The sequence below is a fragment of the Pangasianodon hypophthalmus genome, chromosome 4, assembly GCF_027358585.1.
Source record: "Pangasianodon hypophthalmus isolate fPanHyp1 chromosome 4, fPanHyp1.pri, whole genome shotgun sequence".
NCBI lineage: Eukaryota > Metazoa > Chordata > Actinopteri > Siluriformes > Pangasiidae > Pangasianodon > Pangasianodon hypophthalmus.
Window position 1 is genome coordinate 28,939,573 of NC_069713.1, and position 23,968 is coordinate 28,963,540.

Genomic DNA, 23,968 nt, shown 5'->3' on the forward strand with positions numbered 1-23,968 from the left:
GAATTTATCCCTAATGAGCAAGCCAGTGGCGACGGTGGCAAGGAAAAACTCCCCGAGATGATATGAGGAAGAAACCTTGAGAGGAACCAGGCTCAAAAGGGAACCCATCCTCATCTGGGTGCAACGGATAGTGCAATTATAAATAAATCCCTACTATTGTGTACTATATGGACAAATAGTGCAATTGTGCAACCAATAAATTCATCACAGTATTTGCAAGAGGTCCGGCTGGTTAAAATCTATCCACTGTCCACTGATGGAGTCCTGAGTACGAAGCTGCTCGTGGCAACTGCAGCCCCAAAGCGACTACAGCAATCGCAGTCCCAAGCCATTACAGTACAGCTCCCCATATGTGATCCCCAAGCCATCTCCATAGCCCCCAGGTGGCACCATCCCCAGCAATCCAAACAGTTCTTCAGGCAGTCCATATGGGGCCACCCCCAGCAGTGTTGACAAAGGAAATGATGAGGCAGCAATTTATCATAAATTTTAATGGTTCAGATCTGTTTTTCTTTGTTTATGTAATAATCCACCATCTTCAGTTCATCTTCACACAGGATAGATTTATTTATTTATTTTTTAAATTTTTTTTATCTTAAGTGGTCCAGATTTACATTCCTCACTCTCAAAAATGTAAATCCTTCTTTATAGTTCCACTGTAGTTACTAAACACTAACAGCTGAATAATAAGTCAGGAATTAAACGAGTTAAACCTCCAACACACAGTGAGGCTGAATGGCATTTTCTTCTTAGCAGATTTTTTTTGCTTAAAAAACATTTACTCCGAGAAGGAAGATTTCTGATCAATAGCAGGAGCTCTGCAGATGTCGGTTTTTCTGATTTAGCCGTTGATACAGATCACTGTCAAAACAAGCGCACATAGACAATTAATATATCTGAATTAAGATTTAGGATCAGTATTTGCACTGAGCCACAGATAGAGCTACTCTACTGATACAGTTATTAGTATATATTAATTGTGTTTGGTTTTTAGCCATAATAAAAAAATAGGTGTTTGTGTACTTACCCAGTCGAAGAAGCGACCTGTAAACCAAATAAACAGCCATCAGAGACCATCTAAATAAAATCCCCAAAACGTTCACTACACATCTTCATTCTACGTTTACTAAAAAAGTGATCAAATAAAGGCTTGTGAGCCATGATAAAACATTGAGCATAATAATGATCACAGGTCCAAATATTACTGCATTCTTACACCACAGTGCTGTTGAGTTCTGGATCCTAATTGGTCAGAAGGTGCTGAATAATTTTCTATAACAGCAGCTCTGACAGTAGTACAGCTACAAATTCTAATACGATATTGTTTTATAGTAAATGTAAACGTACACTAACGAATTAAAAAATGTATGTAGTCATTGATATGGTGAAGTTTACAGTAAGGAGAGAACAAAGAGAGGCTGGTGAGGGAACGGCCGTTCATAGCTGCTGTAATGTAAGTGAGAACAGGAACTGAATTGTTTGGTGAAAGGTTCCACAACATTTAATGTGAATATAAACAGATAAAAATATGAAGTGTTGTTCTTTAATAAAAAAAAGTACTAGCTGATAAGTTGCTGTGGTATAAGAAGTGGTATTGTCAACTCTGTGGTGGTCATCATTGTTGATTATTTTGCCATAACAGCATGACCCTCATTAGATAATAACTGTGCTGAAATAAAGGATAAATAAATCTGTAACTAGAGAAACTTAGCTATTTTTTTTTTACTAGATAAAACACAGGATACACTTACATTCACCATAGAGTGTTCTTCCTTCAGAGCAGTAGATAGTTATTGTCTTAATTGATCCTCTACAGTAAAATCTCTTCTCTTCACCCTCCTGCAGATATTCATCATTAGAATGAATAAGTGTCCTATCCAGTTTACACGGAGCTGGAATACAGAAAACAATAATAAACCATTTATAAATGTTTTTGAATTATGACATCATTTGTTCTCTCAAGCATTGTACATTTGTTTTAAGGTGTAATTAACACTCACGTTTACACACTGGAAGCTCTGTCCATTTTTCATTAACACAACTTATTTTTTCAGGTCCTTGTAGCTTATAAAATCTCTGACATTGAACTTTTAACTCCCTTTCACCTGGTAGTATTGTAACATCTCCATTTTCAATAAAGGGTTGAGATCCACAAATACTGACTGAAATCAGAGACAATTTGTGTCACGACATGGAGATTAAAGGAATAAAACATTAATTATAATAAACACCTATGTCCTTTTATAATGGTGAATACAATGCTGCATATTACATTCGTATGAGACGAACACATTACATTACGCGCTGTATTTGTCCTTTAAACATAGAAAGTACACACATTCTTAACACAACAAACTGCAGGAAGTGTGAGTTCGGAAGGAAATTTGAGGCTAACGTTTACAAAGTGCCTGAGTGAGGGTGAGATCAAATTCCAGCTAAATATGAAACACTTGATTTTTAATAGCAGAGTAAAATGTGATAAATTTGTGAGTGAATTTGTGGTCATTATTACCAGGCGACAGTACCACAGTATCAGGACCTAGAGATCCACCACGGTCCTCAGAGCTGTCATGATGTCTATGGGAATCTGGATGAGCGTGTTCTCCTGGAACATTTTTATTTTTAAATTAATATCTTTCCTAAGTTTCTGGAAGGTTTTGTACCAACATCCAACTGCAACCACTAACACAATAAATGACAAATATTAGACAATTTGGAGAGACTGAGGAACCTCCTTAAAGTTTGTACAGCCATTAGTCTGTTTGTTGAGTCTGAATCAGAGCAAAATTTGATACTTTGTTTGTTTTCACACTCTCAAATGAGCTGTGCCATGAACGCCCTTTGCACTTCACAGATAACAAGCATTTAACAACATCCACACGTAAGAAGAAAAGCAGTGTTAGTGTAACTTTTGTAAATATGGCAGGAAATTTTTAGTTTGGTTTGGTCCACAAAAACATTTGCACACAACACTACTAAAATATCACTAAATGAGGCCCAATGTTTCTAAAGTAGCATTTCGTGTTTTCACCCTCAGCAAATAGTCAGCAAGTCGTTGGCCAATGTTTCGGCTATGAGATGTGTTACTGTGTCCTCATATCAGGCGTAAAAGATATTATTTGTATCTGTCTAACGTGATATGCTTAACTGATATGTTTTGACTGCCTGTAGTAAGCAGGAGGGAGATAAATGATGGCTTTGTAATGTACTTTAGTTTGTTCATTTTGTTTTATTTGGCTCAGTTTCATCAGTGTTTCTGATTCTGAAAATATCTGGCAAGTAAAAACCGTTCTACCTTCAACCAGCTACCGATGGGTGTAGTGCAGCAGGTGGTGGGATTCAGAATTAGCATGTGCTACTTGTCTCCCAGGCAGCCACGATTAAAAGAATAGGCTGGACATGAAATCTGCTCGTCTTTTGTGCTCAGGCTACTGATTTGTCCGCTGCTGCACTAAGATATCAGTATTACCATAAGAAAATTCTAGTCTTGCTTTTTTTTTTGCCTTTTCATCTATTATAGGCGAGCAGGGGAATCATGTGTATAAGGTTTTCCTGTGAAAAAAAAATCTCATTTTTATTTTATAATAACACAGTGTTGTGTGGTGTTGTAGATGAAAAGGACCGAGGCCAAGGCTAACTCTAAACAACAGGGATTTTATTACAGCAATACCGCCGGACAACCCGAGTCTCTCTGCAATCATCTGAACTCTCTTAATCTCTCTCTATCTTATTACTTATCATGTTATTATAGTGCCACCTAGCAGTCATGTGCAGAATCACAGTGTTTCACAGAACACAACATCTTCCCTCTCTGTAAAGAACATTTCCTCAGTAACAAACACATTTCTACACGAACAGAACTATTGTCATAAGGCAGCAACAACAGTCACACAAGAAGACACATCAATATAACCATAATCAATATCTGGCAATAACAACTGAAATGAAATTATTTCACGTACATGAAACTCAGAACACTTGCAAAGGAATATGTTTGACCTTGTGTAAAAACAAAGCAAAAGCAATTCTATACACCTACTTCAACATCTCAGATAATCACATTATGTACTCCTTATGCCACTTAGGTTTCGATCTCAAACGTGACTGTTCTGGAGGATTATTCAGAGTGGGTTGTGTCGAGGTTGGCGTAGTGGGTAGTGTTACAGTTGGAGTACAGTCCAGACCTCCACTCTCAGGTGCGGAGGCAGAACAAGCCAAGGGTGTGGCATTCCATCTCTTCCCATCGCTTAGAAGAAAGGCGTTTGGTCCCACACGCTTTTCCACAGTTAAGGTAGCAGAGAATTTAGGGTGTGCTTTGACCCTCACTTTCTCTCCTTGAGCAAATGATGGTGTATGTGCATGCCGCTTAGTGTCAGTGTACTGCTTCATCTTGGCTTGTTTCTTTTCCACTGTGTCATGGACAGATGTGTTTGGCACATCCGCAACGGGCAAAATGTCCAACTTCGTTCGCATTTTTCGTCCATAGAGCAGTTCATAAGGCGAGGTTGAGGTAGTTGCATGCGGCGTAGCACGGTACACTTGAAGCCAGTTAGTCACAGCCTCCTTCCAGTGCTGTGACTGCAAGATGGCTGTTTGTTTGCAGCCTTTCAGGGCACGATGGAACCTCTCGACTGCTCCATTGGCTGCGGGGTAGTACACGGATGTCCTGTTGTGCTGTATACCTCTAGTCTGTAGAAAGTCACAGAAGGTAGCCGATGTAAACTGCATTCCATTATCAGTGGATTCCCATGACAGCTGAAAACGGTAGTCAGGAAGTCTAAGACTGCATCAGTTGTGGCAGACGGGCAAAAGGCAAGTTCTGGCCACTTCGAATAGTAGTCAGTCAGAGTCACAGCATACCGACAAGCAGGAACAGCAGTCTCAAATGGCCCTACAATATCAAGGCCCAATTTCTTCCAGGGGCCGTCAGGGAGTGGAACAGGCTGTAGAGGAGCTGGGTGAGTGAGAGCTGTCTTATCATTGGACTGGCAAGAGATACAGGCAGATATGCAGGCCTGCACCTGGGAGTCCATATGAGGCCACCAGTAAAGGTCACGCAGACGCTGTTTAGTGCGTACAATACCCTGATGACCTTCATGGGCCAGGATGATCAGTGTGTGGCGCAATGAGACAGGCACCACGAGTCTGGCACCATGGAAGATGTAAAGACCCTGGACTGAAAACTGATTTCTGAACAAGAAGAACAAGTACGGTCAAAAACAGAGACTGGAAGGGAACTCAGTGCTGAGGAAATCAGGGCTACCAGTTCTGGTTCCACATCTGTGGATGCATCTGCTGGCCCGTGCAGAGGGAGGCGGGAAAGGCAGTCCGCGGTGTGATTTTGTGAACCTGGTTTATAGACAACCTCATAGTCGAAACAAAGCAGGCATGCCGACCAGCGAGCAATGCGCATTCCTGCTCTATTCATTCCCTTTGTAGTAAGCAATGTTGTAAGAGCTTGGTGGTCGGTACGTAAGGTAAAACGTTTACCCCACAAATATGTGTGCCACTTCTCTGTAGCCCACACACACACAAGTGCCTCTTTTTCCATGATTGAGTATTTACTCTATGTCACCGTCAGAGTACGCGATGCAAAAGCCACTGGTTTCTCTGTGCCGTCTTGCTGAATTTGGGAAAACACCGCTCCCAGTCCATAATCACAAGCATCGGTCGAGATGACAGAGCGAAGGGAGGGGTCGTATAGGGCTAGGGCAGAGCTGCACACCAGGAGCTGTTTCACATCATCAAAACTGGCCTGTGCAGCTTCAGACCATGAGAAAGTCTCATGGTCTGAAGCTGCACAGGCCAGACCATGAGACTTTCTCATGGTCTGAAGCTGCACAGACCATGAGACTTTCTCATGGTCTGAAGCTGCACAGACCATTAGAAAGTCTCTTTGTCCTTGGCACACTCGCGCATTGCAAAATTTGGGATAAACTTCGAGTACCAGGATGCAAGACCCAAAAAGGATTGCAGAGCAGCAGCATCAGATGGTGGTGGCGCTTTAAGTATTGCATCAACATGCTCATGGTCAGGCAGAATACCATCTGCTGTGATGACATGACCAAGAAAGCGCAGTGTAGTCTGTCGAAAGTGGCACTTCTCATTGTTTAGGACCAGTCCAGCCTCTTTTAGTTTTAGCAGTACAGTATCGAGAGTCCGGTCGTGTTCATCAGCAGTGAATGATGAACACGACCGGACTCTCGATACTGTACTGCTAAAACTAAAAGAGGCTGGACTGGTCCTAAACAATGAGAAGTGCCACTTTCGACAGACTACACTGCGCTTTCTTGGTCATGTCATCACAGCAGATGATTAAATCGTCCAAATAGTTCTGGACACCAGGTACCCCTTCCAGGATGGTTGCCATCATCTTCTGGAACGCTGATGGAGCTGAAGTGAGGCCATAACGGACCCTGCAAAATCGAAAGAGGCCTTTATGCGTAATAAAGGCCGTAATGTCCCTACTGTCCTTGTGGAGAGGTACCCGGTAGTATGCGTTGGCAAGGTCGATAGTAGAGAAAATTTTAGCACCACGCAGGCTGGAAAGCAACTCGTCTACATGTGGTAGTGGGTAACAGTCAGTGACCACAGCCTTGTTTGGCTCATGAAGATCCGGCACATTTGTATGCCTCCATTTTTTTTTTGTAACTACAATGGGAGAAACCCAAGCAGAGGCATCAATTTCTTCTATGATGCCAGCATGAAGGAGGCGGTCAAGCTCAGTTGAGACAGCATCCCTTACTGCGAATGGTAAACGCCGCAGATTCTGACGTATGGGTTGGACTGTAGGATCAATTTTTACTTTATGTACGAACTGGTTTACACATCCTATCTCAGGTGGGGGTGCAAGGAAGGGTGCGGTCGCAGTTGTGGACAGGACAGGAGTGACTGGCATGGCTTCTGCAGTTGTGACTGTATCAGCATTAATAGAGAGATGCAAGCTACTGATTAAGTCCATACCTAATAATGCAGTGCCGTCCTCTACCACAAAGAATGTGGCTGGAGCGCTAGAATTTCCTACACGCACCTGAGCATGGAGACATCCAAGTACTGGTATATGTGTTTGTGTGTAGGTCACAAGTCTAGCAGCAGGTGGAGATAATGGGGTGAGACTAAAATGTTGCTTGTAGATGTGGTGCGGCAGTATGGAGACAGCAGAGCCTGTATCTACAATAAGGCATATCTCCTTGGCAACGGAAGCAGGTGTCAGAATAGTAGCATCGCAAAACAGTCTTTTCGGGGCTTTATCAGAATTGTCCAAATACAGTATGGTTACATCAGGTAACTGCACCTCATGCACTTGGCTAGTTGGGACGGAACGGCATACACGGGCAAAATGACCCCTTTTGTTACAAGATTTGCATTGAGCATTTGCAGCGGGACATTGAGAGGAGTTGGCTAAGTGCTTATCAGAGCCACATCTAAAGCAGGACTTACGTGGGGCAGGAGTGGTGGCATGAGGCTTAGCTGGGTGATGGGGCTGCTTGTTTGTAGTTTTGTGCGATTTGGGACACACAACCTGCACTGGGATTCCCCTTTCTGAGGCTCCTCTGTCTGAGACCATTTTTTTAGCTTGATCAGCACCCGCTTCCATCTGCGTTGCAAGCGTTACGGCTGTATCTAGTGTGAGGTCTGACTCCAGTAACAGCCTTTCTCTGATACTGTCACTACACAAATGTTCCAGTAACTGGTTCGTATCATGTCATCAGCTTTATCTTCAAAACCGCAAGTGGCAGCAAGGGCACGCAAAGCAGCTACATATTGCATGATAGTCTCGTGTGGAAATTGAGCATGTTTTCTGAATGCATAGCGTTCAACGAAGACATTGACTTTTGGAGTGAAATCTTTCTCTAATGCACTGATAGCAGAGGCATAAGTGGTAGAGGACAGAAAATCTGCTGCCCCTCCGTCCCTAAGCAGTGGAGTAATGTAGCTCTTTTGTGGGCATCTGGCCAAGCATCCCCCGTCGCATTAATCACTAATAAGTAGTTTTGAAACATCCGCAACCACATGTCGAAAGGCATAGACGGCTCCCCAGGGCAGGGAAGAAACATCACAGGTGCCGGAACATTCACTAACATTTTGAAATCAGCAACAAAACAAACTTGCAGGCGGGTTATCCTCGTCGCCAATTTGTGGTGTTGCAGATTAAAAGGACCGAGGCGGAGGCTAACTCTAAACAACGGGGATTTTATTACAGCAATACCGCCAGACAACCTGAGTCTCTCTGCAATCATCTGAACTCTCTTAATCTCTCTCTATCTTATTACTTATCATGTTATTATAGTGCCACCTAGCAGTCATGTGCAGAATCACAGTGTTTCACAGAACACAACATGTTGTTCAGAAATATTATTCATGTCTGCAGTGAGGACACTTACCTTTACAGACGGGCAGCCTCCAAGTTCCATATACACACTGTGCATAAGATGCTCCTTCAAACTCATAGCCGCTGTCACATACAAATCTAACAGTGCGTCCAGTAGCATAGAACGATGCTAACTCATTAGCAGGTTTGGCGTTTGGCACATGTGGAGCAGTACACACTGTTTCACCTCGAGCTAAAAACAGAACATTTATACACGGCTTTAATTTAGAATTTATTTAGTTATGTGTGTGCACACATGGAGTAATTTACTTCTGATCATAGTCGATTTTAGATGTTGATGCACGGCCTATTTATATTCTGTTTTTGAATTTGATTTTTGATGTGTACTAAATAGAAAAAAACAAAACAGTATTAAAATCCCCAAACAAGACCATGAACCAGTGAACATTAATGTTATCTATTGGATTATCAGTGTTATTTTGACGTCTCCCTCCATGATCTCTGGGTCCTAGTGGTGAACTGCCGTATCCTGTACCTGAGTAAAGGTAGAGTTATGTTTGTTAACATGCTACTCTAATAAAAGTAGAAGTGTGTACTGAGTTATTTTAGTTATAGGTGATTATTTGATCAGTTTCTAGACACCTCTCTGACTGCAGACCAGAACAAGATGGTACGTGTCCTCCCTCCTCTATCAGCAGGAGTGTCTCACCGCTTGAGAGGTGTGTCTGTCCAGAATGCCTGTCAATCATGAAATGGTGGACTTCAAATAAATGATCTTCTTATTTAAGTCTGTTTTTGTAAACTAAAATTCTAAAAGGCATTCCGCTTTAAATGTTGATGTGAAGTATGACTTTTCAGTTGTCTATGAAGTTAAAATATTCCTTTTTAATTTTTTGGCTATTTACAAAAGCAGCCAATGACATGACAAAATGACAAAATGTTTGGGAACCACTGATGTGACCTATGAGCATTCAGTTTTCTTGACAATTAATCCAACAAGTAAAACTACTGTCTCTACTGTCAGGCTCAGCTGATGTGTGTAGTGCAGCATGTGGTGGGACTCAGAACTAATAATTTGCGCTTTAGTTACAGTATCGATCTACGTCACAACTCTGTGAAGTGCATTTTATGTTTTAATATGCATACAAAATAAAATATTTCTTTTGTGAAAGTCATTATATATAATCACAGTGTTGCTCAGAAATATTAGTCATGTTTGCAAGGAAGATACTTACGTTTACACACTGGCACCCTCCAAGTTCCATCTACACACTGTGCATAATGTAATCCTGCAAACTCATAGCCGGGGTTACATTCAAATGTAACAAACCTTCCACTACTATAGGAAGCGTCTAACCCTTCTAGAGGTCGGGCGTTAGGCACATGTGGGACACTACACTTTAGTTGACCTAGAAAAAAAACAGAACATTTATACGTCTGTGTCTTTAAATTGACATTTATTTTGTTATGTGTGCACACATAGAGTTATTTCCCTCTGATCAAAGGTGATTTTTAGTTTACCCCCTCATTATTATTAATCCTAAATTTTGAAAGCATTAACATATTCACTCAATCTTTCTCTAACTCAAGTAAATTCCTACTCTATTATATTTACATTTCATTTTTAAATATATACAGTCAGGTCCATAAATATTGGGACAGTGACACAGTTTTGGTAATTTTGCCTCTGTACACCACCACAGTGGATTTGAAATGAAGCAGTCAAGATGTGACTGAAGCGTAGACTTTCAGCTTTAATTCAAGGGGTTTAACAAAAATATTGCATTAACCGTTTAGGAATTACATCCATTTTTTACAGAGTTCCTCCATTTTCACAGGCTCAAAAGTAATGGGACAAACTAATATAATCATAAATATTAGGATTATTTTTATTACTTGGAGGTAAATCCTTTGCAGTCAATGACTACCTGAAGTCTGGACCCCATGGACATCACCAAATGCTGAGTTTCCTCCCTTGAGATGATTTGCCAGGTCTTTACTGCAGCCATCTTCAGTTGCTGCTTGTTTGTGGGTCATTCTGCCTTCAGATTTGTCTTCAGTAAGTGAAAAGCAGCTCAGTTGGGTTGAGGTCAGGTGACTGACTCGGCCATTTAAGAACATTTAATTTCCAAGCTCTTGGGCTGCTTTCACAGTATGTTTTGGGTTGTTATCCATCTGTACTGTGAAGTGCTGTCCTATCAGTTTTGCAGCATTTGGCTGAATGTGAGCAGAAAGTATAGCTCTGTACACTTCAGAATTCATCCTGCTACTTCTATCAACAGTCACATTATCAATAAACCCGAGTGACCCAGTTCCATTGGCAGCCAAACATGCCCATGCCATAACACTGCCTCCACATGTTTGACGGATGATGTGGTATGCTTTGGATCATGAGCCCTTTCTTTCCTTCTCCATACTTTTCTCTTCCCATCATTCTGGTACAAGTTAATCTTGCATCAGAACTGGTCAGGCTTTTTTTAGAGGTTTTTTAGCAAAGTCTAATCTGGCCTTTGTGTTCTTGAGTGTTACCAGCGGTTTGCATCTTGAGGTAAACCGTCTGTATTTACATTCATGAAGGTGGCTCTTGATTGTAGACTTTGACAATGATAGGCCTACCTCCTCCAGAGTGTTCCTGACTTGGCTAGATGTTGTGAAGGGGTTGTTCTTCAATAAGAAAAGAATTCTGCAATCATCCACTTTAGTTGTTTTCTGTGGTCTCCCAGGCCTTTTGGTGTTGCTGAGCTCGCCAGTGCATTCCTTCTTTTTAAGAATGTACCAAATTGTTGATTTGGCCCTCCTAAAGTTTCTGCTATCTCTCTGATATGTCTGTTTTGGTTTTTCAGCCTAATGATGGCCTCCTTCACTTGCATCAACACATCTTTGGACGGCATATTGAGAGTTCCCATGAACAGCTACCAAATGCAAATTCAACACTTGGAATCAGCTCCAGATCTTTTATCTCCTTAATTTGTCATGATATAAGGAGGAAACAGGCCACAGCTGGCCATGAAACTGCTTATCAGTCAATTGTCCCATTACTTTTGAGCCTGTGAAAATGGAGGAACTCTGTAAAAAAATGGATGTAATTCTTAAACGGTTAATGCAATATTTTTGTTAAACCCCTTGAATTAAAGCTGAAAGTCTACGCTTCAGTCACATCTTGACTGCTTCATTTCAAATCCACTGTGGTGGTGTACAGAGGCAAAATTACCAAAACTGTGTCACTGTCCCAATATTTATGGACCTGACTGTAGATTCCTACTACATTGATGTGCACCCTATTTATATTTACAGTTTCTGCTGGTTTTAATTTAATTTTAATTAATGGTATTTATCAGATTGTCAGTGTTATTTTGACATCTCCCTCTGCGAACTCTGGGCTCCAGTGGTGGACAAAAATAGTTCTAAATGTCATGGTATGGGCCATATCCCCTGTGTATTGCCCCATGTTTCCCTGTTTTTCCCCTTCCTACTGTTCCAGTGTGTTTTCTCTCTCTCTCTTGTTTCTACGCCCAGTCACGTTCTGCTTCCCCTCTGGCTCACAGATAAAGCACTTGATCCTCATACCAGCAACCAGAGTTCAAATCCTGGCCTTAACCACACTCCCTTCCCATATACTCCTAACTTCCAGGAAAACCCATTTCATCCATTTGCAGCTTTTAATAAAAGGTAGACACAGTTGCACAGGCGTGGTCGATCAACAGCAAACAGGGTAATCAGAGGCGAGACAAAGGCAGAGTAATCAGACAGGCGGATGATCGGGGCATGCAGCAAACAATCCAGAAACGAGAGAAACAGTCCAGGGTCAAACACAGTAATCCAATAGAGAAGGTAGTAACACTCAGAAATGTCAGCCGGGCAAAACAAGACTTCGCGAAGAGTGAGTGTGAGACAGAGGCTTAAGTAGTCCCGGTAACAAGCTGCAGGTGAGCTCATAATCAGTGCCAGGTACGGAGTGATGGGAAATGGAGTTTAGAGGGAAAAGTCAATACTCGGGTGATGGCGACCTCTGGTGATGATCAGGGGGAACCACAGAGGCCGGATACGTTACAGAGCCCCATCCCTGCGAGCAGCTCCTGACGTGAGGAGGCAAATGACACCGGGGTCTTCCGTGAGGACGAGGGGCCGGTTTATTCGGATGGGTCCTGTGGAAGTCAGTGGTAAGTGATGGGTCAAGAATGTCCTTGGCATCTACCCAGCACCTCTCCTCCGGTCCATACCCCTCCCAGTCCATGAGATATTGCAGAACTCCTCTCTGGCACTGAGAGTCGAGGATCTCCTGAACCTGATATGCCTCCTCACCGTCGATGATGAGAGGAGGGGGTCCTGGTTTCGGGCCTCGTCCGCCCTTCTCGAGCACCAATGGCCTTGAGCAGAGAGACATGAAAAGTGGGTGAGATACGATATTGTGGAGGTAAAGCCAAACGGAAAGAAACAGGAGTTATTTGTTTAATGACTTTGAATGGACCCACGTACCTGGGGCTGAGTTTACGGCAGGGTAGTCGGAGCCGAAGATCTCGAGTGGAGAGCCAGACCCACAATCCCGGGACATACTCAGGGTTGGGACCACGGTGCGATCTGCTTGTTCGCGCATTGGAGATGAGTATGGGCCTCGTTCCAGGTAGTTTCACTCTTCCTGAGCCAGTCATTAACTCTGTGGACTCCCCGGACCAGGGAAAGAGAAGTGGTTGGAATCCAAGCACGCATTGGAAGGGTGTAAGTCCAGTGGATGGTTTGTGCAGGGAATTTTGTGCATATTCTGCCCAGAACAGATATCTGCTCCAATTAGCCTGATTGCGGTGACAGTAGGATCTTAGGAAGCGAGTGATTTTTTGATTGAGGCATTCAGTTTGCCCGTTGGACTCAGCATGGTAGCCCGAGGTAAGACTTATGTTGATGTCAAGGTATTTGAAAAAAGCTGCCCATATTCGAGAAGTGAACTGAGGGCCTCTGTCCGAGACGATATCTTCGGGGTATCTATAGAAGCGGAATACATAACTACACAGAGACTCTGCTGTTTCTAGGGCTGTGGGTAGTTTGGGTAATGGTATCAGGTGACAGGACTTAGAGAAGCGATCGATGATGGTAAGGATGGTGGTATTGCCTCTGGAGTTGGGAAGGTCGGTGATAAAATCAATGATGGCAATGTGGGACCAGGGTCACTGAGGCAGGCAACTGTTTAGAGGACTTGGTGGTGTTGCAGGTTACACAGTTCTTAATGCGTAGTGCGTAGTGAGGGCCACCAGAATTTGTTGGTGAGAAGTTGGATGGACGCATTTATTCCTGGATGTCCGGAGCTGGGAAGGTCATGAACCTGTTGAATAACTTGGTTCCTCAAGGAAAGAGGTACAAAGGTCCTGTTGGGTGAACATTCAGCAAGTATAGGATCCATGCTCTGCACCTCCGCAATCTCAGTCATGATGTCCCACTGCACAGGTGCCACAATGAGAGTGGAAGGTAAGATGGGATCAGGTGAAAGGGGTTGGTATGCGGACTCAAACTGACAAGAAAGCGCATCTGCCTTGGTGTTTTTGGAATCTGGATGATAAGTTACTGTGAATTGAATCCGTGTGAAGAATAGAGCCCACCTGGCCTGTCTGTGATTGAGTCTTTTTGCAGAGCGGAGATATTCCAGATTGCGATGGTCAGTGAGAACTGACAAGGGAAATTTGGCTCCCTCAAGCCAATGTCGCCACTTCTCAAAGGCCGCCTTCATTGCCAATAGCTTGTGGTTCCCCACATCATAATTCTGTTCCGCTTGGTTAAGTTTGCGAGAGAAGTAGGCACAGGGGAAGAGTTTGGGTGGACTGCCATGACATTGCGAAAGAACTGCCCCGACGCCTGTGCTGGAGGCATCTATCTCTACTACAAACTCATGCTCAGGATCAGGGTGATGCATTATGGGTGCAGTGGAGAAACATTTCTTGAGGTGGTTAAAGGCTCTGTAAGCTGCTGCTGACCAGGATAAGCGACTTACCCTCCTCTTAATCATTGAAGTCAGAGGGGCTGCGATGGAGCTGAAGTCTCTGATGAATCATCTGTAAAAGTTAGCAAATCCAAGGAACCTCTGCATCTCTTTGACAGTCGTAGGTTGGGGCCAGTTCAAGATGGCCTGCACTTTATGATCATCCATCATCACTCCCTCTGGACTGATCACATATCCCAGGAACGTAGTAGAAGTCTGGTGAAACTCACATTTCTCTGCTTTAGCATACAACTGGTGGGAGATCAAGCGTTGTAGAACGGCTCGGACATGGCTATTGTGTGTTTCAAGAGAGTCAGAGTAAATGAGAATGTCATCCATGTAAACGATGACCCATCTACCGAGCATGTCACGGAATACATCGTTTATGAATGCTTGGAAGACTGAGGGACTGTTGACAAGCCAGAACGGCATAACCCGGTACTCATAGTGCCCAGACATGGTGGAGAAGGCCGTCTTCCACTCATCCCCCTCCTTTATGCGAATCAAGTTGTAAGTACTGCACAGATCGAACTTGGTGAAGTATTTGGTGGAGCGAAGCTGCTCAAGAGCCGGCGGAACTAGAGGTAGAGGGTACTGGAACTTGACAGATATTTCGTTTAGACCTCTATAATCAATACAAGGCCAAAGACTCCCATCTCTCTTCTTGACAAAGAGGAATCCGGCAGACGCAGGAGACGTGGATGGAACGATGAAGCCCTTAGCTAGTTCCTCCTCTATGTAGGCTTTCATGGATTCAGTCTCTGGTTGTGAAAGAGGAAAGAATCTGTCAGCATCAATAAAATTTCCTGCCGCTCCAGAATCGATTAGAGCCATTGTCTCTATCACCCCATCACTAAAGGCTAGTTTAACAGGTACTTAACACACTTTGAAGTACGAAATGATTGATTCACCGCAGAGGGAGCTTCTTGTTCGGGTACTAACGGAGGGCTTGGTGAACGAAACATCGAACCCCTGCTGGGTCTCCTAGAGCGAATCAGATTGTTGATGCAAATGGTGAGATCAATCAGTTGATCCAAAGTTTTTCCCTCATCTCAACAAGCGAGCTCAGCCCGTAACTCCGAAAATGCAGCTTTAAGGGATCATCAGACCATCCAGTTTGTGCAGCCAGTGTGCGAAATGACAAAGCAAACTCCGCTGCTGTATTTTTCCCCTGTTGCAGCATGAGAATCTGTTCACCCGCTCCATCTCCTCCCTCAGGGAGATCAAACATCTCTCGGAAGCGCTGCAGAAAACCCTCAAACAAGGGAAAGGCTGGTCGATTGAAATTCCACACGGTGGTGGCCCAGTCTAATGCTTTGCCAGTGAAGAGAGAGCATACAAAAGCGATGCGACTTCCCTCTGTGGGGTATAACACAGGTTACAAACAAGGAGCATTGAAGAAAAAAACCCTTACATTTAGCTGGTGTGCCGTCGAATTTCTTCGGGTAAGCTAAGTGGGGACTGGCCGTGGAAAGACTTGGAGGAGGTGCTTGGGGTGCTGGGTCTAATGGTGGCGAGGCAGACTCAGATGAATGAGCTTGGTGAAGTATTTGGTAACGCTTGCAAAGTTTTCACTAATTCCTCCGTGAGAGACGTGAGGCACGCTAGCTGTTGTTGATGAGCGGCCAGCACGTTGGCTGGGGCAGAGACTTCGGTAGAGAGTCTGTAAACCGCTGCTGGATTGAAGTTCGGCGAAGTCTTCTGTAATGATGAGTCAACAGAGTGAGGATCCATTTGCAGCTTTTAATAAAAGGTAGACACAGTTGTACAGGCGTGGTCGATCAACAGCAAACAGGGTAATCAGAGGCGAGACAAAGGCAGAGTAATCAGACAGGCGGATGATCGGGGCATGCAGCAAACAATCCAGAAACGAGAGAAACAGTCCAGGGTCAAACACAGTAATCCAATAGAGAAGGTAGTAACGCTCAGAAATGTCAGCCAGGGCAAAACAAGACTTTGCGAAGAGTGAGTGTGAGACAGAGGCTCGTAATCAGTGCCAGGTACGGGGTGATGGGAAATGGAGTTTAGAGGGAAAAGTCAATACTCGGGTGATGGCGACCTCTGGTGATAATCAGGGGGAACCACAGAGGCCGGATACGTTACTGGAACTATGGTGGCCTTGTGAAGTTAAATATTTTATTATTTATTGTTTGTCTATTTACAGCAGCAGCTAATGATGTATATTCCTGCTCACATGGGCTTTTTTTTTAAAGCAGCACATTTAAGCTTGTCATTGGTTGCCACTGTAAAGAGACAAAAAATAAATTAGGAATATTTTATCTTGATGCTGGATTCCATTTTACCTGGATACTGGATTTCATTTTAACTGGATACTGGGTTGGATGTTGCTATAAATAAAACTAGTTTTCTCGGCCAATTAAAAGGTGAACTCTGAACTATGATCTTCTGAGGAGGACTTGAAGGCAGCACGAGTAATGATAGATATGCTGCAGAAAGTAATGGAGAGAAAGTAATTGGATGCTGTCGCCCCTCCACTCTCACGCGTTCACTCAGGTTTGTCGACATTGGAGTGTCTGGCAGCTTTATGTCCCAGGGCACCCTCATATCTATATTACCTCTGGCTCTCCCTTTTAGTTATGCTGTCACAGCTAGTCTTGCCTGAGTCCCTGCTTGCACTATGCACGCAAAGTACAATGTCCTTAACCATTACAGGCCAAAAGCTTACCTAACAATCTCTCTCTCTCTCTCTTTCTCTGTCGTTCTGTCGAGCTACACATGCTACTCCTGAGATACCAGTGATACTGACACCTTCTGCTCTCTCGACCTGCCTGATTCATCCTGATGCCCTAGTTCTGTTTGGAGTTCTCATCGGTTGAGATCGCTCGCTGCTGCTGGGGGTGGCCCCCCATGGACAGCCTGTAAATCAGTGGGATTGCTGGGGATGGTGCCACTTGGGGGCTGTGGAGATGGCTTGGGGATCTCATATAGGGAGCTGTACTGTGATGGCATGGGACTGCCATTGCTGTACTCAGGACTCCATCAGTGGACAGTGAATAGGTTCAACAAACCGGACTTCATGTGAAAACTGTGATGAATTTACTGGTTGCACAATTGCACTATTTGTCCATATAGTACACAGTTATAGAAGGGATTTATTTATAATTGCACTATGCATTACATCCAAACGAGGATGGATTCCCTTTTGAGTCTGGTTCCTCTCAAGGTTTCTTCCTCATATCGTCTCAGGGAGTTTTCCCTTGACATTGTCACCTCTGGCATGCTCATTAGGGATAAATTCACATATTTACAATTTATTTTGGTTTAATTTAATTTGAATGTATTTATTTCTGTAAAGCTGTTTTGTGACAATGTCCAATGTTAAAAGCGCTATACAAATAAAATTTAATTCAACTGAATTGAATTGAAAGTAGGATCATTTGCTTTAAAATGCATTGAAGTCTGTAAAAATTGAAATATATTAACAAAGTACAGATATTTGGGGAAAAACAGTCCCCCAGTGCTGGACCCTGTGTCTGATCAACATCAGCGTTATTGTGCTGGTATGTCTTGGTCTGTAGATCTCAAGCACAGAGTTTTAATTCTTCTGTGATATTTAGTAATCATCTTTCAATTCTTCAAACAAATATTGGATTGTTATGCAATCATGTTTTGAGCATTCAGTTTTCTTGATAATTATTCCAACTAGTAAAACTCTCTCTGCAGTCAGGCTCAGCTGATGTGTGTAGTGCAGCAGGTGGTGGGACTCGACGATTAGTGTGCGCTTTAGTTACAGGATTGAGCTACGTCACAGATCTGTGAAGTGCATTTATGTTTAAACATGCACACAAAATATTTGGTTTGTGAAAGTCATTAAGAAGTAGTTTTTGTTTTCTTTTTCTGTTTGTTAAACCTACTTGTCTTCCAGCAACTATGAATAAAAAAACCTAGATTGAGGGGTGAACACTTGTTAAGGTTTTCCTGAGAAATAGTCTTGTCTTTATTATATAATCACAGTGTTGTTCAGAAATATTAGTCATGTTTGCAATGAGGATACTTACACACTGGCAGCCTCCAAGTTCCATCTACACACCGTGCATATGGGTCTCTTCTTTCAAACTCATAGCCGCTGTCACATTCAAATCTCACATATCTTCCATTAGAATAGACCTCTGCTAACGTTTCTGCAGGTCGGGCATTTGGCACATGTGGGGTAGTACATGATGTTGGATCTAGAACAAAAAAATATGAAAAAAACATGAACCGAATTTTGAAGTTTTTGTTTGCGCTTAATAACTACAGTTAAGAAATGCTGAAAAGAACAGACAAAGACATCTGAATTAAACATAACACCTCTCTCATGAACAGACAGAGACATCTGAATTAAACATAACAACTCTCTCATTCTCTCTCTCCCATGCTTGCCTCCCAAGTCCTCATTCTCCTCACGCCGACCAAAGTGTCACAATCTTGTGTTCATTTGTAATAACATGGTGGTGTTCAGGAATATTAGACATGTTTCTAATGAGGACACTTACCTTTACACACTGGCAGCCTCCAAGTTTCATCTACACACTCTGCAGAATCTGTTCCTTCAAACCTATAGCCTCTGTTACATACAAATCTTACAGTGTCTCCATTATAATAGGAGTTTTTTAATGCAGCTGCAGGATAAGCATTTTGCACCTGTGGTTTAGGACACAGTGGCTTATCTAGAACAAAAAAACAGAACATTTATACATTTTTGGCTTTACTTTTGTATTTATTCAGTTACATTTGTGCACACATGGTGTAATATACCTCTGATCGTAGGGATTTAGACTAAATGAACAAATAAATGTTTATAATCTTAGTATGATAATCCAAGCATTAGATTTTGTTCGTTTTGCTCAGATACAGGAACTGACTACAACTAATCAATAAACTTTTACAGTGAAGATGCTGCTTATTGGTGCCATTTGCTTTGAATATGTTGAGCTAACACATTAAATCATCATCAGGAAATAAAAAATGATGTGTTTATGTCAGACATCATTATCTCAAGTACGGTGTACATCAGATAGCAACGGAATTTTGGATCAATAATGAATAAAACAGATAGGAAATTATACCATGGTGCTGTTGAAGTCTGGATTCTGTTTGGAAAGAAGGTGTTGATTAATTTTCTGTAACAGCAGCTCTGACAGTAGTGCAGCTGCAAGTCAAAGTTTTATATTTTATATGTAATTTGCTCATCCTAATTCATTTCTGTAATAACGGCATGTGTTATATAAAAACCTTATAATCATTGTCATGGTAACATTTTCAGTAAGGAGATGTTTATTTAACATTTATGAAAGGACTCTCCAGAGTCTGCGCTTTGTAACAGTCAGGGGCAAAACTATAACTTTAAGCTGTCACTATAAACTGATAAAAAAGACAAATAATGACCAATTTTTAATAAATAAGAAAATAGTAATTGTTGGAAAATAGCTGTGGTAAAAAAGCAGTAATAGACACATGTAAGTTTACAGTGTTTGTGGAGTACTGTTACAGTGTGACCCACACTCATGTGTTACAGTACAGCTGTAACATGGGACACCTTCTGGTTTCAGTGAAAGTGTACAGTACAAGCTGACAATATGGGAAAATTTGTACATAATGAAAGAAGTATGAAGTGTGTTTTTAAAATAATTTTTCTATTATTTCTCTTTCTATCTTTCCTTTTAGCCACAAAGATTCAGTCTATTTTTTGGCCTTTCTAGCAAATCAAACAATTGAACGGATGTAATCATATGTAAAAAACGATAATCCCATATCCCGACTTGCAAAAAGCAGTGTGTGAGAATCTTACCACAACTAGGACTAGAGGACCACTTGCCGTTATGACAAGTGTTATAATTGCTTGTACGTTGGTTATATCCTTTTGCACAAACATACTCAAGCTGATCCCCGTGCTCGAAAACATCCTGGTAAGGTTGTAAGATCATTCCATTGTAAACACGGGGAGGAGGATCACAAGTTTTAGGCTTTCCTGCAGAATAAAAATCTTCGTTTTAAAATAACACAATGTTGTTCAGAAATATTAGTCATGTTTGCAATGAGGACACTTACGTTTACACACTGGCAGCCTCCAAGTTCCATTTACACACTGTGCTTCTGACTTTCCTCCTTCAAACTCATAGCCGTAGTCACATTTAAAACTAACATCGTCACTAGGAGGATAATATGTTTGTAACTCATGTACAGGCTGGGCGTTTGGCACATGTGGGGCAATACACCATGTATTATCTAAAACAACAAATAGAAGAACCTTTTTATATTATTTTACGATTAATTTATATTATATATCTTTTAATATTTCTTTATGTGTTTGTTTATAAGTCTTGTTTTAGAATCTGGGATGTTTCTTAAAATGGCTCGTCCTATAAAAATGAAAATGTACTTTTCCTGTCAGATTATATTCTTAAAATCTAGTGTTCAAATGACAATCTTACCCGAGTGTGTGCACTGAATAACAGTATAAATATTATGTAGGTACTGTGTAAGTCAGATAGCAGATCAGTATTACGGCAGAGCAGTATTACAGTAAACATAAGCACATGATTAATAGAATAAACTAACAAGCAGAATATCAAAAACAACTTAAACAGTTGAAGTTTGTATTGAGGATGTTATTCATTATTCATCGGTAAATTACTCACCAATACACTGAGGTTCGTGTGACCATTGGCCATTTCTGCATGTTATCTCTCCCCACCATGTTTCGAGAGCAGGTTTCAGGCCCGTGTTACAGCCGTAGGAAATACTAACGCCATGGTCGTATTTTTCCAAATGTGGGACGAAAAAGCCGTTTTCAAGTGGTGGACGTGGACAGTTTTCTGCAATTACTTTTTGCACAATTACTTATCAGTTAGTAAAATGAAATGATGGGTGAAATGCATGCTGTAGAAAAGTGTTGGCACCCTTTCCCTAAACAATCCACTATATATACAGTATGTTGGATAAGTCAGTGAAGATGCCTTCCGAAATAACGAAATCAAACATTTATAAATTTGAACAGTAAACAGTAATAAACTAAACAAAATCAATATTTGGTGTGTTTAAAAACACATCAGAACACTTCATACAGTAGTATGAGTCTACTCATACATGAGAACCTGCCATAGTTCCTTTGGAGACTTTGTCTTGCTTCTGTTTTTGCTGCTAACCCTGACAGCCAGCATTCTTTTTTGTCTGAAAAGTGGTCTGTTATGTAATATGTTATTATTTTGATTATTTTTTTATTATTTTTTGTAAAAATAATTTTTTAAATCTAAAAGCTGCTCTTTTTAGTGCTCCCGAATAGGACTATAGTAAAATGCTTGCCCCATCCTGAAGATGCCACAGCCACCCATGGCCGGGAGCCAAGAGAACAAAATTTGCTCATACTCTCTTTCCCCAGTCAATCACAGGGACACTAGCCAATTGCAGGCATCTGTGAGCACATGCATGCAGAATAGGTCAGATAGCTCTTTCTCCTGAGTGCGGAGCATGTTACGCTACCCTGTGGCGCTGCGAGAGCAGCAGTTCAAAAAGACGCCAAGGCTGGATTCACGTGTCTCTGAGGAAGGACGTGCTAATGTCACCCTCCCCGTTTTGTACATGTCTTTGTGATAGAGGAGAGTTAGCATCTGGGTCTAACTTAGCAATGTAATTTAAACAATGTAATTTAATTGTTTCAAACCACACTGTTTCAACACAGCAGGTACTGGGCACAAGTTTGGACAAGATCACAATTGAAAGGACAAAATCTGATATTACATGCTCAGATTTATCTATTATTATTGTAGCGGCATTAACAATGTTAAATACTGCTCTCTATCTATCTATCTATCTATCTATCTCTCTCTCTCTCTCTCTCTCTCTTTCTCCTCGTCTATGCTTCTTTGTCCCGGCTAGTCTCAGTGAAGGAGGCGTGGCCTCTGTCTCTGTCAGTCTCAGTGAAGGAGACGTGGCCTCTGTCTCTGTCTGTCTCAGTGAAGGTGACATGGCCTCCAACTTGTCATATCTAGATGGAACTTAGCACAATTGGAAAGCCATAAATTGAGGGAAAAATCACAAACATGTCGCTTAGTTGGGAAAGATTAATTAATAAAGATGAGATTTGTAAGATAGCAATGGAAATAATCACTTCTAAATAATAATGATGTAGAGATTTACATCGCGTCTCTGCTACATCTGAATATTTCTGAGCTCTTTTCTTTACATACAGCTGGGAATCAGTTTTTTTCCCCTCACATAGTCTTTGTTATTGTGTAACAGTAGTTGATGGACAGATTTTCTTCCTACATTTTTGGAAATCCACTAAATATTTAGATAGAAACACAGTTATTAAAATGTGAATGTAACATAGTGCATATGTGAAGTACACTTTGTTTGATTGAAACTCATACCTACAGCTATTGCAAAATTACAAAAATCACATATATCTATCACATCATATCACATCATATCGAGAAGCTCTAAATTGTTATCTTAAATGATCTTTCCTATCTTTCCTTAAATGATCTATTTCCTAACTATGAGCCTTCAAACCTCTCATGGTGGTGTGTTTTGTGCCAAAATGTTTGCATGCAGCAGAATTTTACATAACAAATACAGTACATTATTTTTGAAATAATATATCTATCTATCTATCTATCTATCTATCTATCTCTCTCTCTCTCTTTATATATATATACATATATATATATATATATATATATATATATATATATATATACATATATATATATATATATATGGAGAGAGAGAGAGAGAGAAAGATTGATTTTTCAGACATTACAGACATCTTACCCCACACAGCCTGACATGACCAAATAAAAAAAGCCAGGATAGTAATCCTCATCTTCTTTATTGTTCACCTCAGACTGTGGCATAAAACTTTCAGATTAAACACAGATACACGTTACTTTAGAAAAGCAAGTTGCTTTGTTTATGAGCAGCGTTAATGATTTACCTTTCCGCCTCCATTTACCAGAAACCACAAATCTAGTGCAAGATTTCACCATTGCAGATTTCGTAACTCCAAATACTGACGTGCCAAATTAAAGAAAAGTTGAACACATTAAATACACTGAAATTCTGCAGGGTTTTAAAGGTTTAGAGGCAAAAATCCAGGTCATCTTTAAACTATTGACTTGTTAAAAAGCGTCTCACTACCTGCTTAAGAGAGAGTGTGCATATGTATATGGTGAAGTGACCTTTCAGGGAGAATGTACATTAATTTTCAAAAGCAAGATATTCACATACACATTTAAGATACAAGAGTTTATTAGCATTATGTATGTAACATGAGCAGAGAGGTCACGCAATTATATATAGTTCTCAACATGCTAGAGAAAGCGCATGGTTGAATGGTTTATAGGAATTAAAAATAAACTAAGAAAGAAATAACAATACCCTCCAAACCTCCTGAGTGACATTTAGTAGAAAAAAGTCATTTATTTAATTTCAAAGATTTTGTTTTTGTCCCTTCTGCTGCTCAGGATTCTATAACCCCAGCCAAGAGAGATGTCTTCCCCCTACTATACACCTTTACATCACATCACTGTTGAAGTCTCGATTCTGATTGGTCAGATGATGTTGATTAATTTTCTATAACAGCAGCGCTGAAAGGAGTGCAGCTGCCAGTTGTTTTAATAAGTTTTTGTTTCTAGAGTAACAGCTCATTCACCTGAGCCGATTAAAAA

At 41.4% G+C, this 23,968-nt stretch overlaps 1 protein-coding gene across 4 annotated transcripts; it reads right to left on the reverse strand.

Annotated features, from left to right (window-relative positions):
• Positions 1 to 476: 476 nt before the first annotated feature.
• Positions 477 to 23,231, reverse strand: LOC113540124 (coagulation factor XIII B chain-like). Of its 4 annotated transcripts, none has more exons than XM_053233209.1 (14): positions 23,073 to 23,231; positions 20,939 to 21,124; positions 20,349 to 20,525; positions 20,089 to 20,268; positions 19,367 to 19,390; positions 18,794 to 18,967; positions 18,317 to 18,487; positions 9,568 to 9,741; positions 8,385 to 8,564; positions 2,513 to 2,587; positions 2,001 to 2,162; positions 1,752 to 1,892; positions 1,028 to 1,044; positions 477 to 861 (listed from the first exon to the last, which is right to left on the reverse strand). In XM_053233209.1, the coding sequence occupies exons 1-14, from the start codon at positions 23,122 to 23,124 to the stop codon at positions 859 to 861; spliced, it is 1,716 nt and encodes a 571-aa protein (XP_053089184.1). In that variant the 5' UTR covers positions 23,125 to 23,231; the 3' UTR covers positions 477 to 858. The 4 variants fall into 4 exon arrangements, with proteins under 4 accessions (XP_053089184.1, XP_053089183.1, XP_034159433.2 ...); XM_053233208.1 differs by having other exon boundaries at positions 2,513 to 2,605; XM_034303542.2 differs by lacking the exon at positions 19,367 to 19,390 and having other exon boundaries at positions 2,513 to 2,605.
• Between the last annotated feature and the right edge of the window lie 737 nt (positions 23,232 to 23,968).

What these genes read in the sequence shown, in the direction of transcription:
- LOC113540124 (XM_053233208.1), bottom strand. Translation starts at nt 23,124, where the DNA reads ATGAGGATTACTATCCTGGCTTTTTTTATTTGGTCATGTCAGGCTGTG. An exon ending in GAGGCTGCCAGTGTGTAAAC is followed by an intron (nt 20,269 to 20,348) that starts GTAAGTGTCCTC and finishes TTTATTCTGCAG; the next exon opens with GAAAGCCTAAAACTTGTGAT. An exon ending in CAGACTTCAACAGCACCATG is followed by an intron (nt 18,968 to 19,366) that starts GTATAATTTCCT and finishes TTTTTGTTCTAG; the next exon opens with ATAAGCCACTGTGTCCTAAA.